This window comes from Phasianus colchicus, chromosome Z (assembly GCF_987193195.1).
Source record: "Phasianus colchicus chromosome Z, bPhaCol1.hap1.1, whole genome shotgun sequence".
NCBI lineage: Eukaryota > Metazoa > Chordata > Aves > Galliformes > Phasianidae > Phasianus > Phasianus colchicus.
Window position 1 is genome coordinate 43,665,563 of NC_143476.1, and position 14,125 is coordinate 43,679,687.

The window sequence follows — 14,125 nt, forward strand, 5'->3', positions numbered from 1 at the left end:
CAAAGAATGGGGAACCTAACTTCAGTTCTATCTGTGACAGTATTAGCACTAAATTTTACTACAACAGGTGATTTTAGTTTTACCTTAAAGATTATGGATCTTATCTCCTTATAGAGCTTACCTCATGCAAAGAGTGACTTTGGGTGAAGAGTGACCTTAGCTAAAGACTTGGTGAGGAATAAAATTTCAATCCATTCACGAGAACTGAGTTTCTCTGAATATTTTTTGCTGGAACTGGATCCAAAGATCTAAAACCTCTGGAAGATGGTAATCCATATTTTAGAAATCCACTGTTTTTCACTGATAAAAGACATGGAATTGGATGCACAGGCAAGTGGTTGACCAGTAGAAGCAGCAGCCAACAAGATTATCTGTATGACTTGCTAGAAGGACAGTGAAATTCACAAGTGACAAGGCTGTTGAATCAATTGCTAATCTAGAGATCCAAACACTTCACTGACAGCTTGCTTGCCTACCATGAAAAACTTAAAAGTGCTGCAGCTGGAGTTCTGATTAACGATTTTTAAGCAGTGCAAGAAGTATTTCGAAGAGCACAAAACATTCATAAATGGCAAAAGAGGACTGAATAGAGAAAGAGTCAAGAGCTGCTGGAGAAAAGAAGACTGCTGCTATTAGTCAGTTATGCCTCCAGGCACCATTCAGAGCATCACCTAGCTTTTGGAGTCAGGATCAAAATGCAGTAGTCACATAAACAGAATGTGCTAGATTCCCATCAAGTGATAAAAACTGTGCAGAACACAGTTGGTAGGCTCACTTTGCACAGTAGTTGCATAGTCCATTCTCTCAGAATAAAGCCAGTATATATGTAAAGAGATTGCTACTGTATTAGTGACATATGTTCCAAATAATGTGAAAGAATTGCAAGTGCTTAGCCAAAATTATATTTTTTTTTCTGTAAAATCTTGCCTGGATGCCATGGCATAATCTAAATAGTAAAACCATACTATCAGATCTAATTTCTTTTTCAGATACTGACTGAGCACGAATTCTTCATAGATGAATTAAAAATACAATCTGCAAACAAGTATCTGGCGATACAAAGAGACTGCAACAAAACAAGAAGCAGGAGAGGTGAAGGTCAGCATCAAAATGAATCTATAAATCACCATGCTGAAAGCTCTTACCCAAAAGCTCCCTGAAAAATCCTTCAACATTCTGAAACAATATCAGAAGGAGTCTCCCAGACCATTATTCTAATGGCAATCATAAACATTATTAGAAAGTACTGCATTTTCTACGCTTCTACTAAATGGCAGTATGGCATCATCTCCTTAGTATTTGTACCATCCTGTATAATTCGAGTGCATTTTACAAGCAATATGTTTGCACAAAACAAGACAAATTAAACACTGACAGAGGTTCATATTCAAAACTCACAGAATGAAAAATAAAATTATGCTTAAACTGCAATTAAGATTATGATCATTCATATCACCTAAGGAAATTAATGAAAGACAATTTACACTGATTGCTTCATAAAATCCCAGAATCCTGAATTTTTTTTTTGAGTGTTTCTTGGTTGCTGACTACAAACAGCTCTTAAACTCCTTCCAGTTGACTGACTGCAGTTGACAATACAATATACAGCAGTAATTTTGGAACAAAATATTGCTTTGCCATAAGCACTCTCAATTCTTTACTGACCACAGTGATTTATGCCATGGTCTTACAGACTATAAAATGCATGGGGATCAACCGTGACTTGAGGATTACAAGGAAAGCGATTTTTTAACACAAATCTATCCAAATGTGAATATAGGCCTTGAAAAAGAAAGACATCAGGATCAAGAGAGTGCAGCAGGGGCTGATCAGCCCTGCTGTCACTCTATGATCTAGGAGGCAAGACAAAAAGACAGCCTGGCCATAAGCCCTGTAATTCTCACATTGGTGATACCTGAGTTTCAATAAAGGTCTGTCCAAATGTTTCTAAAGTATTATACTGGCAGCTGTAAGCCAAAGCCCACAGAATGTAGGGGGAGAAAAAGCAACAAAAAAATGAATAATTTGTCAGTCAAAGCAGTTTGCTATCTGCCACGGACCAGCATCCATGGTATAAGGAGGAGAATAACAGCTATGATAAAGCCAAATGATTACTATCCACTGCTGGTCTTTCAAGCTGGATCACATGAGACTGCAACTAGAAAATTAAAGAATAAGAAAAAAAACCATTATGTCCCTTAGGAATTTGCTGAAGAGATTAAGAGTGCAGGTTGTGCTCTCCTTGATCCTCCTGATTGGAGACTGGGATCTGGGCAGGAGAAAGAACCAGTACAATGAATGGCTGTGTGGATGCTGGCATGCTCAGGGTTTTAGATTCCATGATCTAGGATTCTCTAGGACCTATCTTTACAAACTTCAGATGGAATGCATCAAGAGGTGTTGTGCTTGCAAGGTCTCACCTTGATGGGGGATTTCAACTACCTGGACACCTGCTGTTAAAACAACACAGGGAACTACAAGCAACCCAGGAGACTTGTGGTGTCCATCAAGAATAACCTCCTGGTGCAGACAGACTAGCCAGAGGTGAAACATTACTGGACCTAATGCTTATAAATGCAGAGATTATCAAAGCAGTTAAGCTGAGAGGCAGTCTGAGCTGTAGCCCTGGTTGAGTTCATGATCTCAAAGACTGTGGGCACAGCAAAGAATGTGAAAGAGTTACAAAAATAGATGAAAAAAAGAGTATACAAAAGATACATCTACTCAAACTTCCCAAATCTTTGCAAATTTACCTATTATGTACTAATGTTGTCCACAGGTTCGTGCACCACCAACAGCATGGCATGACATTTGACTGGCTATAAAGTCTGATGTTCACCTAACTGTGGTTCCCATGTTCAGTTCTTCCTTCCCCTGAAAGACGAAATGCCTTGCATTCTCCTGACAATTTCCCTCTTGATTCTCAATATCAAAAGCTGAAGTTTTAAAAATGGCATTTCTGAAAAAGCCCAGGAGAGTGTAAGAGATATAATTTGCCTCGCACCTAATTTCATAACCACAAATTATGCTCTTTTTAATTAGAATTATAGAATGGCTTGGCTTGGAAGAGCCATTAAGTACTATCTAGTTCCAACTGCCCTTCAGCCCCACCACTGTAAGTAGGGACACCTTTGTCTAGACCAGGTTGCTCAAATTTTCACCTATTTCCCACCTATCCACACACCTGCAGCTTGTCTGGGCAATCTGTTCCACTGTTTAACTTCTCTCTGAGAAAAGAATTTCCTCCTAACATGTAATCTAAACTTCTCTTTATAATCATAAAAACTGTCCCTGTCACGTCACTACACCCTCTGATGAAGAGTCCATGTCCATCTTTCCCGTCAGCTCTGTGCTGAAAGGCTGAAATGTCTCCCAAGAATCTTCTCATCTACAGCCAACTCCCTCAACCCTTCCTCACAGGAGAGGTACTCAAGCCCCCTGGTCACATTTGTGGCCCTCCTCCAGACCCACTCCAACAGTTCTGCATCCTTCATGTGTGGGGGCTCCAGCTGGGATGCAGTACTCTAGGTAGGGTGTCACAAGAACAGAACTGATAGGTGAGAATTACCTCCCTTAATCTGCTGTTCTTGTTTCTTTTGGCACAGCCTAGGACAGCTGGCCTTTCAGACTGTAAGAAGACATCACCAGCTCATATTTAAGGTTTTTGCCCTTTTCTACAAGGCTGCTCTCCATTCATCCATCCATCTATACATACATACATACGTACACAAATCTGGGAAGGCTGCAACCCAAATGCAACACCTTGCACTTAGTCTTGTTGAATCTCAGTAGGTTCTCGTGGGCCTACTTCTCCAGCTAGTTCTGGTCTTGGATGGCATCCTTTCCTTCTCTCGAATGAGCTGCACCATTCAGCTTGGTACTGCCTGCAAACTTCCAGGGGTGCACCCAACCTCACTGTCAGTGTCATTTAAACAGTACTGGTCCAAATAGAGGAGAGGCAGCTTGTCTGCTGGGATATTTTTATTTATTTTTGAGCCCAGCTATGATACTTTTTACTTAACAGAAGATTTGAATTTCTACACTACCAAGACTCTCATTCCAAAAGAAAATGTACAGATCACAAAGTAATGTTTTCTTCCATCCATTCCTATATACCCTGAAAAAACAATATACAATATAAAAATATTTATATCAAAGAATTAGAATTTTGAAATCTCATTTTAAAATATTATTCATTTTTCAAAAAGCCCAATTAATTTACAAATAATTTTAAGGAAACCTAGCTGTCCATTTCAAAAGACTATTAATATCTTTGCCTAGAATATTAAATCTTACACAGACACAGAAGTACTGACACTTAATTCAATACTGTACCATCTTGCTAGAGGGAAAATACAGAGTAGCTCTTCCGTAACCCCTATTAAAAATGTATGAGGTATTTTTTATTTTAGAAAAATTAATTTTTTAATCCATAACCCTTAAATGTCATGCACACTAAAACCAATGTGCATTCTAAACAAAACAGGTCAGAAACAAGCAGCATATATTAATAACAATTAGGTTATTAGCATGGAATCAGAACGCTAGTCTTAACATGAGGAGATCACGTGTCTGTAAAGCTAGATGACTGACAATATGCATCTTCTCAATATGCAAACCTTTTGTCCCAAATTACTTTTATGACAACGGAGATGCACATATTTTATGAAGGCATGAGAATGCAAATAAGTGATGTTATTTTAAAAACAGTTAGTTGCATTTGTTTTTACCCAAAGAGAAGTGACAGAAGCAAGAAAAATACATTAAATGGGAAAAAGGTGATTGAGGAAACTTGGGACACAAAATGCAACTTCCTATGTTACAGAGGACTTTGCAAGACTTCAAAGAACTAGAGCATCCCCCTGGAATCTCTAATGTTTCCAAGGAACTCAGAGATATGGCCTTGGAGAAGGAAGCCATACCACAAAATCAAAGCTTCTGGAAAACACAGGCATATTTAATCCTAGACTCCACTCCTAACCCAAGGAGACTGCAAAGACACAATGAAATTCCCCTTAAAAATTTATCATCAAACTTGAAAGTAACTAAATGCTCTAGAAAACTTTGCAGGTTTTTAGAAATTATCAATTATTATTTTATCTAAATGCATTACAGAAAGAATCTGCCATGCATGTCTGTATTACAGATAAACCTGTTGGAAATACTAAATTGTCATGATAATTTTTGTTTAGAATTAAAGTAATAGATTCAACTGGCCCAGCCTATGTCTACCACAAAACCTTACTAATTCAAAGCAATTCATGCCATGGATGAAACACCAGTAAGTATGGAACAAAGATATGGAACAAGAAAGTGGAAATGAATGTATTTTAAAGCATTCTTTAAAATATTATTAGCTTTCTGGACCATAATGTTCCCACTTCGCATCCACATCCACTCAGATTTGTGTTATGGAGATACAAAAAGAAGGGCTGTGGCAGAATATATCCAGTGTAGATGGTGTTCCTCTAACTTGAATAAAAGTAAAGAAGTAAAATTAACTTGCAGATCATTATATACTGATATTATTACTCTTCAGAAAAATTTATTTTCCAGGTTTCTTCTTTATGCTAATTTCCACCAAACACTGTTCTATACTCTGATTGTGTTTCTTGAGCCTCATGTGCATTTATCTATTTAGTAACCATCAGCAGGCTTTTTTCCACAAGTTTCCCCATCTTTCCTTAAATTCACACAAAATTTTTACATTCGTATTGTTTGGCAATTGTTTCCAAAGGACTATTACATCTTCCATGAATGTATCAACACTTCAGTTCTGATGGAAAGATAACATCCTCACAGATCAGCCTCCTTTAAAAAGTTAGTGTGACCCAACGACAGTTGTATTCCTACCTATGTCTTCCCTCCATCCATTAATCGTCATTGTCACACTATGTCTAATTGAAGGGAACATACTAAGCTTTTGTGGTTATACCACCTTTTATCCACTCCACATTGGAAAAACATATGCTTTATCATGTAGTAATAAAGGATTTGTTTGAACTACCAAATCATCTTGTTCATTATTTCAGTTTTTCTGCACTCTTAGTCCAGCTTCTCTTTACCACTGAAGAAATACATTTTCTCTTTATGCGTACACACCATGATCTGAGACTCTTTTACTTTATTCCAGAAAGAAGATGCTTAAACAACAGTTTCAAATACAGTATGGAATGGAAGCAAATTTTTTAAAAGTATGAGTTCTGCCTTTCAGTTGTCAACAATATACAGTTAAGAATCAAATCTTGATTCTGAAAAAAAAAAAATGAGCCATATTTATATGTTTATATGCAGTATTTATAGTGATTGGTATGAAAGGAAGAGATCTCCTGCCAGCCATCCTGCAATCATCCATAATTTTCTTCATTATTCTTTTCCAACACATTCATTTTTGCATTTTCATTCCAAAATCTGTAAAACTCTTTTATAATAAAAAGTTGTTGTCTCCACTGAGATTTCAGAACACTGACTGAATTAAACATATCTACACAATGGGAAAGTATGATTCAACTAGTTTCTTCAGACTATGTACATACTATCACATCGCATTCCAAATGTAAGAAATAATGAAAAAAACTCATTTTTCTACCAAAAAATGAACACCAATGTATCAATCACTAGCTGTTAATAGATGTACCACTAACCATATTTATAGTAAAAAATAATACATTTAAATAGCAGCAGGATTAACTACTGAAAATCACAGAGGCAAAATGATGTAATTTATTTTTTCTCTTTTCTGCAAAATGCCTTCTCCTTTTCTATACAGTAAAACATTCTCCCTTCCTTGTGCCAAAACCTTGTGCAAGGTTATCACTTCAACGCATCTGTTTCATCTCTTATTTCATCTAAATTTTTATTTCATAAAACTTTCTACTATAGAAACCTCCCAGAAGCCTGCCCCAGAGGAAGATTCCGCCTCAACATGTCTATATACGCTTCAAAGGTCTGTATGTCTTGAGATGACATCATATTAGAGTAATCAAAAGCAATTCCAATCCAGTCAAATCCGATAATAACCTCCAATGAACTAGTTGTCAATTGTGTGAGAGAATATGTTAAACAAACAGCTCTATGTACGCGCTACTGGTTAGACCTGCACAACTCGAAGTGGTTCAGCTGACTAATCAATCAGTATTATTCATTATCATTCAGAGATGAATAAATAACAGAAGATATTTATCTAAAAGTAAAAAGTGCATGAAGAACGCCGAATTGTTGGTAAAATGCAGATGTTACATCTTAATCATTGCTTAGCTTTGTGTAATTATTACAAAGGGTAGGAAGCACTGTCACCTAGCCACCCCAGAACTGAATGAGCCACAACAAAGAATAATTTTTAATCATCCAAATGTGTTAACTGTCTAAATACAGATTAATTTTGTTATTTTGAGGGTTTTATCTTTATCATAAGCAAGATTACGTGCAGTATTAAAGTTATGTGAAAATATCCAACTAATTAGGAAAAAAGACATTTTCATAGGCTTTAATGTAATTCCCTCATTTCAGTCTGCAGTTTTATGAACATCACTCCAACTGACATCACTCCAAGTAACAACAAACCCTTGAAATAAAGGAATTTATATGACACGTGTCTAATGCGTTTTTTATGTTAATAAATAACAGTCAAGGTCATTATTCACCTGGTATGAGAAAACAAAGATATGAATAACAGAACACTATAAAAACATAATTTGCTCTTATGACAGCCTTTATTAATCTTGAGTCATAAATTAACATTCAATATTTAAGTCTGGTGTCTGGTGCAGGAGAGCATACTGTGTATGGCAAGAGCGAAAAAAGACAAAAAAGAGAAATAAAGGCTATACATGCACTACATACAGGGAAACACTTTAAGATGCTCAAAGTGATTTTTCCTCCCCCAGCAATTTCTACAGCATTTTCAGAAACAGTGGCTTGTTTATGTTAGCACTAACAGTTCCCTAAATTTACACTGGCTCATGCTTGTTAGACTTACAACATTCAACAGGGTTCCAGCTGAAGATCTTGTCACATCTCAGCTGTCTATGTCACAGTCCGAAACACAGATTTCAGAGACCACCTTTGCTCTTAAACTTTTCTTCACTTGCAGCTTTGGGTGTTTTCTTGTTGTTTCTTTTTGTGTGTTTGTTTCATTTCTCTCTGCAGTGAGAAAGAAAGAAACCTGCTGACTGCACATATTGCTTTAGTCCTTGTGTACAGTAGTAGTTTACTACTTGGCAGCTCTGCACATTTACTGGCACTTGTGCTAGAAAGAACAGCTCAACATTTGGACACTTCATGATTTCACAGTGCGTCTGCAAAGCTCATGCATAATACATTTATTCAGAGATTCATCCAAATAAAAGGAACTGAACAAACAGCAATCTCTGTTGATGACATGGACATCGTCTGAGTTGGAAAATGTAGTATTCTCTGAAAAGTGAAGTAATTTTACCACTGCGTTGAGTATCTGTTCAGAATTCTACTGCTTCAAGTGTTTAGAAAGTCCAACACTCAAAATCTTTGTAAATCTCATGCCTGCGGAGCTGAGAAATACTATATTTACTCTTCCATATCCCCAGGCATGAAGCTGTGCAGTGCATCTAGAAAATGAAAGGGAATACAAATCCTAAGGAGCACTGAACACTCCATCATCACATCTCTCTTGCACTCCCACCAAACCTTGCATTCTGTGTATACACACAAGGGTACAGAAGAGTAACAGACACAAAAACAGGGAGAAATCAAACCCAATTAATGATTTAGGTGCTTGCAGATGGTTTTTATCAGCCCTCCACATTCTTTCACACACAAGTAATACACCAGCAGTTTAGCTAAAAGTACACTGGAACTAAACCAAATGGACATGAATTAGCCAAATATTCAGCTCAAACAAAGGTCCTAAATATTATGACAATGAAGCCTGGAAGATGCTTCTAATCAAAGTAATGGGACCAAAAATCACAACCAATTTCATAATGAAGATCACAGGAGTTATGAAGGAACTGTATGACTCAGCAATGTAACAAAAATAAATTAATCAGTGGCCTAAGAAATCACTTAGTTCTAGATTTTCGTTATCTGAATAACGATGCACCCAAAATCAGAAGCCACTTTTGAACGTTATCACTGGATATGTTAAAACAGAGCAAGTTTCAGAAGTATAAGAGAGTCCTAGTTTCTTAATGCACGCTAAATACAATACATATTAAAAATAGGCCATAAGTCTATTATACATTGGCAGTTAAGCCCATGAGTCCTAATTCTGACTTTCAAGGCTCAAGAAGTAAATGACATCCTACGTGTCTTGGTCTCTGCCTATTGTTGGCAGTGTTGTTGGCAATGTGCTCCAACACTTCGGAAAGCTTTCAACTCTAAATCCAGTTTATCATTAACAGCAATACACTCCTTAACTTCATCAAGCCAACAAAATCTTAAAAGCAGCTTTGTACTACTGCGAATACTACATCAGATTGTGACTCTACTTGTTAATTTTGCATTCCTATGTTTGATAGTTTGTAAAGTAAAAACTGTCTGCCCAGATGCTGAGTGCAATATCCCCTGGACTACCGGTAGATCTCTTCTAGACCTCATTTTCCATCAAACTTCCTAAACCATGTTAGACACAGTGATGTAATAGCTTCAGGGAATACTCTAAATTGTCACCATGATCAGACACGGCAGGTTACTTCCGTGAATTACCTCTTTCATTAAGTTTTTAAGAAGTGAAATATCTTCAGATGATTCATTCCCTACAATCCATATTGTTCTGTAAAATACTTGAAATATGGGTTCGTTGATCCATGCTTTACTTTTTTATTCTTTTAGACACAACAGAAAACGAGCATTCAAAAATCTGAGGAGGAGTTTGATTTTATTTCTGTACTTGAATGAAGTCCCAAAACGGGCAGATCTGCAGCTAAATGAGCACAGGGAGAATATTTAATCCTGCTGCCATCATAGGACTGATTTCCACACAAGAGAACAAAAATATCCTCAGTCATTTTTTGTCCAAACGAGAAATCTGCAGGCTTCATAGCTGTTTCCGTAATATCTCATCTCTTACCGCATACTGCTTGTTTATCAAAAAGAACAAAAGCTTTCTTTATTCAATCTTTTCTTTAAATGCAGTCTTCTGATGTTTGTTTCAGATAAACAACAGATTCTAATTTTGGTTTACTTCTTGTATCTTCATTCTGAAACAGATATCTTAAGAATATTTAAATGGTACTGCCTAATTTAGGAGATTTTGTAGAAGAAATATCCTTTCACACTTCAGTGACTGTATATAACTAAACAATCTGCATTTGATTGAAAACAAGTTTGATTCTTTTTAACAAAAAATTTGCTTAAATAGTAAGAGAAGTTTGCCGTTCCTCAAAAATCACTTCACAAAATGACAACTTCTCTGTAGCACATTCTGATTTCCAACAAGCAAACTTTTAAAAAATAAAGAAACCAACCTGACATTGTAATTTCTTCTTTGGTTTAGAAGAAAGAAGAGCTATACAGCAAACCATATGACAAAGCCTGCTTCTGATTTCTTGTTGGATACACATTTGCACAAAGAACCGTGGAGTAGTAAACTCACACATGAAGGAAGATGAGCACTAGGAAAAATGAAATAGAAGGCACAATGCAAATTCATGCTAAGTTTATGGAAAAGACAACTTAGGTTCAAGCCTTACCAAATTATTTTTAATAGTAAGGTATGCTTTTAGAAATATTTTGATAGAAGCAGTGTTCCTCGGGCCAAAACAAGCTAACACAATATGGAACCACTAAGAGCAATGTGTAGATTATATACGACGCACGAGGGCATTTATTCTGAGATCAACAAAAGCAAAAAAGCAGAACGTGTAAAATGTACACTGCAGATCTGATACAAAAGGTAAAAGCTGTACCAGCATGTGACAACAATCTAGAAGTCCAAAAAAGTCTCTTTGCATCCTGAAATGGTAAGAATATTTTATTCTCCACTGTGCACTGCCTGCAGTTGCTGGGGAATGTTTTACAACACAATAATTTGTTTTTCAGTTTTATCTATGGTATTTTGGATTTTTGAATTTTCAATACCATTATTCATTCTAAATGCAAATCTACTGCACTGTTAATCACCTGAGTGAGTGTTTGTACAGTCATCTCAACTGCAACTCATAGGACAATGAATGACATTGTATTAGAGCCTAGCATTTTCTCAGCACTAAAGGCTAAGGGACATGCATGGAGATAGACAAAAAGAATGACGCAGGGCAGGAAGCGGGCCTCTGCTCTCTGGCTCCCTGCCACCTCTTCCTCCTACTAGGTTATCTTTCCTTCTTTCATGATAAATCTGCTTTCTAACTTTACAGCATTCACTTTTCAAAACATCCACTTTGGGATCTGACATTTCCAAACAGAAATATCAGCCTTAAACAGATGGGAGGAGAAAGAGGGAGATAATCCCATGAGAGTGGCAATCCGATTGTTTTTTATTTGTTGACTGTTGATGTACTTATGGATACACCATTTAATTCACATTACACAAAGATAACAGTTGTGCTCAAGGTAATCATTGTGAAGAATCAGCCAAGGATGCACAGGGATCTTGTTTAGATTGAAAGTAGGTCTCATCTAGATTTACAGCATACACAGTTGCAGTACCAACTGCCTTTCTCTGGTATTCTAGTAATTAAAGTACAAATAATTAATTCACACTAAGTTCTAAACATGAAATAGTAATGGACAGCACTCTTTCCTTTACTGTATCAAATGCACCACTCACCTTGGTGTCATGAGCAGACTTGCTAAAGGTGCATTCAAACACAATGCTTAGGTCACTGATGAAGATGCTAAAGAGCACCAGTCTCAAGTCTGTTCACACTATTTCAATTTCCTTCTAATGGATCAAAAATCCAAAACCTAAATTTCTTGTGGACATCATGATTGTTTCAGCTTCAAGATCTAGTCTAGACTTCACCAGAAGACTTCCTTATTTTTTTTTTCTTTTTCAGGCTGAAAGGCTTTAAATTTTTAATACAGCTGGCTAATACTGATCCAGTACAGCAACACTGTTAGAAAATGCTGAATTTGATATTTTCTGCAGAAAAACCTAATTCTGAAAAAAGCTTAGCTAAAAACCTGTCTGCTTTTCTGGCAGCTTCTCTGCTTGCTTCCCTGGGTTTGAACACCACAAAAGACTACTGAGGTTTCCCAGCAGAAGTTTTCCAACAATCTGTCCAGACAGCTGCTGCAGAATCGAGACACCAACATTTTGTGTGCTTCCCAACCAACACCATCCTTGGCCATGAAGACAACTTCACGTACCAGCTGGTAGCCTGGTGGCCAGCCAGACCCTCAGGGCTACCAGCACTGCCAGGTGGCAGCTTCCCAAACATCTGCTCCTCTGTCACACAGGGCAAGGTACAAAGTCATCCAGGTTATCTCAGAGTCTGATATGCACGTTGGCAAGAAACCAACATCCCAATCTGTATGCAATTTTCCCATACCTAGCATTAGACCTGAGCAAGGCTTTGTTGTTGTTACAGTCCTCAGCCTCCCTGATAAAGACAAACAGGAAAATCAAGACAACTGCATTTTGATGCAAAAGAAACTGCACAGTAAGTAGCTGTTGTCTCTGCTGGCGAGTTCTGTAAGTATATAACATGAATATGAAAGATGCTATAAAATCTTTTGTTGTTGTTTTTGTTCCCCTATTGGGACTTGATGTCCTACTCTACAATGCTGTGGGTTGAATCACAGCAGCAGTATTCCCAATGGGACCAATGTGCCAATTAAAATTTGGCTGTAAACACAAAATCCAAACTATTTTTACTTCCACTACTATTAAAACACTTCCACTATAGTTAAAACCAAAAGGCTTCACCTGATATGGTGTATCCAGAAATCTTGAGCCCTATTGTCTGAAATAGCCAGTAACTAGTAAATTTGTAGGGTAAAATCTAAAAATCAATGAATAAACAGCTCTTCATAAAACAGTACTTAACATAGTTAAGTATTATATAAAACAGACTAAACAAGCAGGAAAAAGCTACATAAAAATTAATCTGTTGCAGTGTGAACAACATATAACCAGCTTTAAAAGAGCAGGTAAGTTATATTCTGAGCACAGTCAGTAACCAGGAAAAATAACGTTTTCTTAAGTAAGCCTTGAAAAGAAGCAGAAGTACACTGTACTAAAGGTGGTGAGGTGTCCAGTAATGATGCATTTAAACAAGCAATTTGGCTAGAATTTGCACTCAATTGTGAATATTTATGAAATTGGATTAAGCAGCTCAACAGCCCAAACTGGCTATAAAGTGCTGAATATCTTTGCTGTATTAAAACTCTGTCTCCTCCATTTTCCATTCCTTTTCTTCTAAATGCATAAAATGGAAGAGAACATCCCCGTATGCTGGTGGGAAAAAAAAAAGGGGGAAAAAATAAAGTGGTAAAGCATTGTGCAAAGTCACACTGAAACAGCATGCTCTGAATTGCTAGATATCTACACTCTTTATGCGGTTGTTCCACCTTCATTAAGACATCTTTTTTTGGTTTGGCTTTTGAAGGTTTCCAATCCCTGACCCACTGGAGAGAAGAACCTTTGAAGAAGAAAAATAAAATTCTAACTAATTCCAAAAGAACTCACGCTCTTCCTGAAGTGGGACGTCCACCAAAAAACTGTCTGGTGAAGCTTGTGGTGACCTTTGTTGCCACAACTCTCTTCAAGCACTGAATTCCAAGTACGGTGAGGAAGCATACTGACATGTTCGAAGTACTTAGCTTGACAAAAGTAATTCTAATGAATTTCTAGACTATTTCATTTGTCAACAGAACAAAACAGTCTTGCATTCTCCCTCACGAGAAATGTTTTCTAAGATTAAGAAGAATTTAATTTTCCTAATTAAAAATAGTATAGCAAAACACTTCCACTTTACAACTTTGAGGACTGAAAACCTCCAGCCCATTAATTAAAATGCCTTGGCTCATTTTGTTGAAAAAAGCATTCAGATAAGTGAATCTATGTAGAACTGACCATTATAACATTGAAGTTAGTGAGACAGTCCGAGAAAAAGTGCTTCCTAAACATTTTTTTTTTTTAATAAAGATACAAAGATACCTTTCTGTGCAAACAGGAGATACAGCGTGTTTTATTCTTTAAGGA

General features: G+C 36.8%; 1 protein-coding gene across 4 annotated transcripts in view; it reads right to left on the bottom strand.

Annotated features, from left to right (window-relative positions):
• Window positions 1-14,125, bottom strand: part of COMMD10 (COMM domain containing 10) — a 156,908-nt gene that overhangs the window by 74,037 nt on the left and 68,746 nt on the right. The window contains exon 6 of one of the 4 annotated variants that reach the window (XM_090131641.1): window positions 7,979-8,142. The exons of the other annotated variants lie outside the window; for them this stretch is intronic. Coding sequence (XP_089987767.1) covers window positions 8,083-8,142 — 60 coding nt within the window. The 3' untranslated portion in view covers window positions 7,979-8,082. Of the gene's footprint in view, window positions 1-7,978; window positions 8,143-14,125 lie in introns of those variants that run through there. 4 annotated transcript variants of the gene reach the window in all.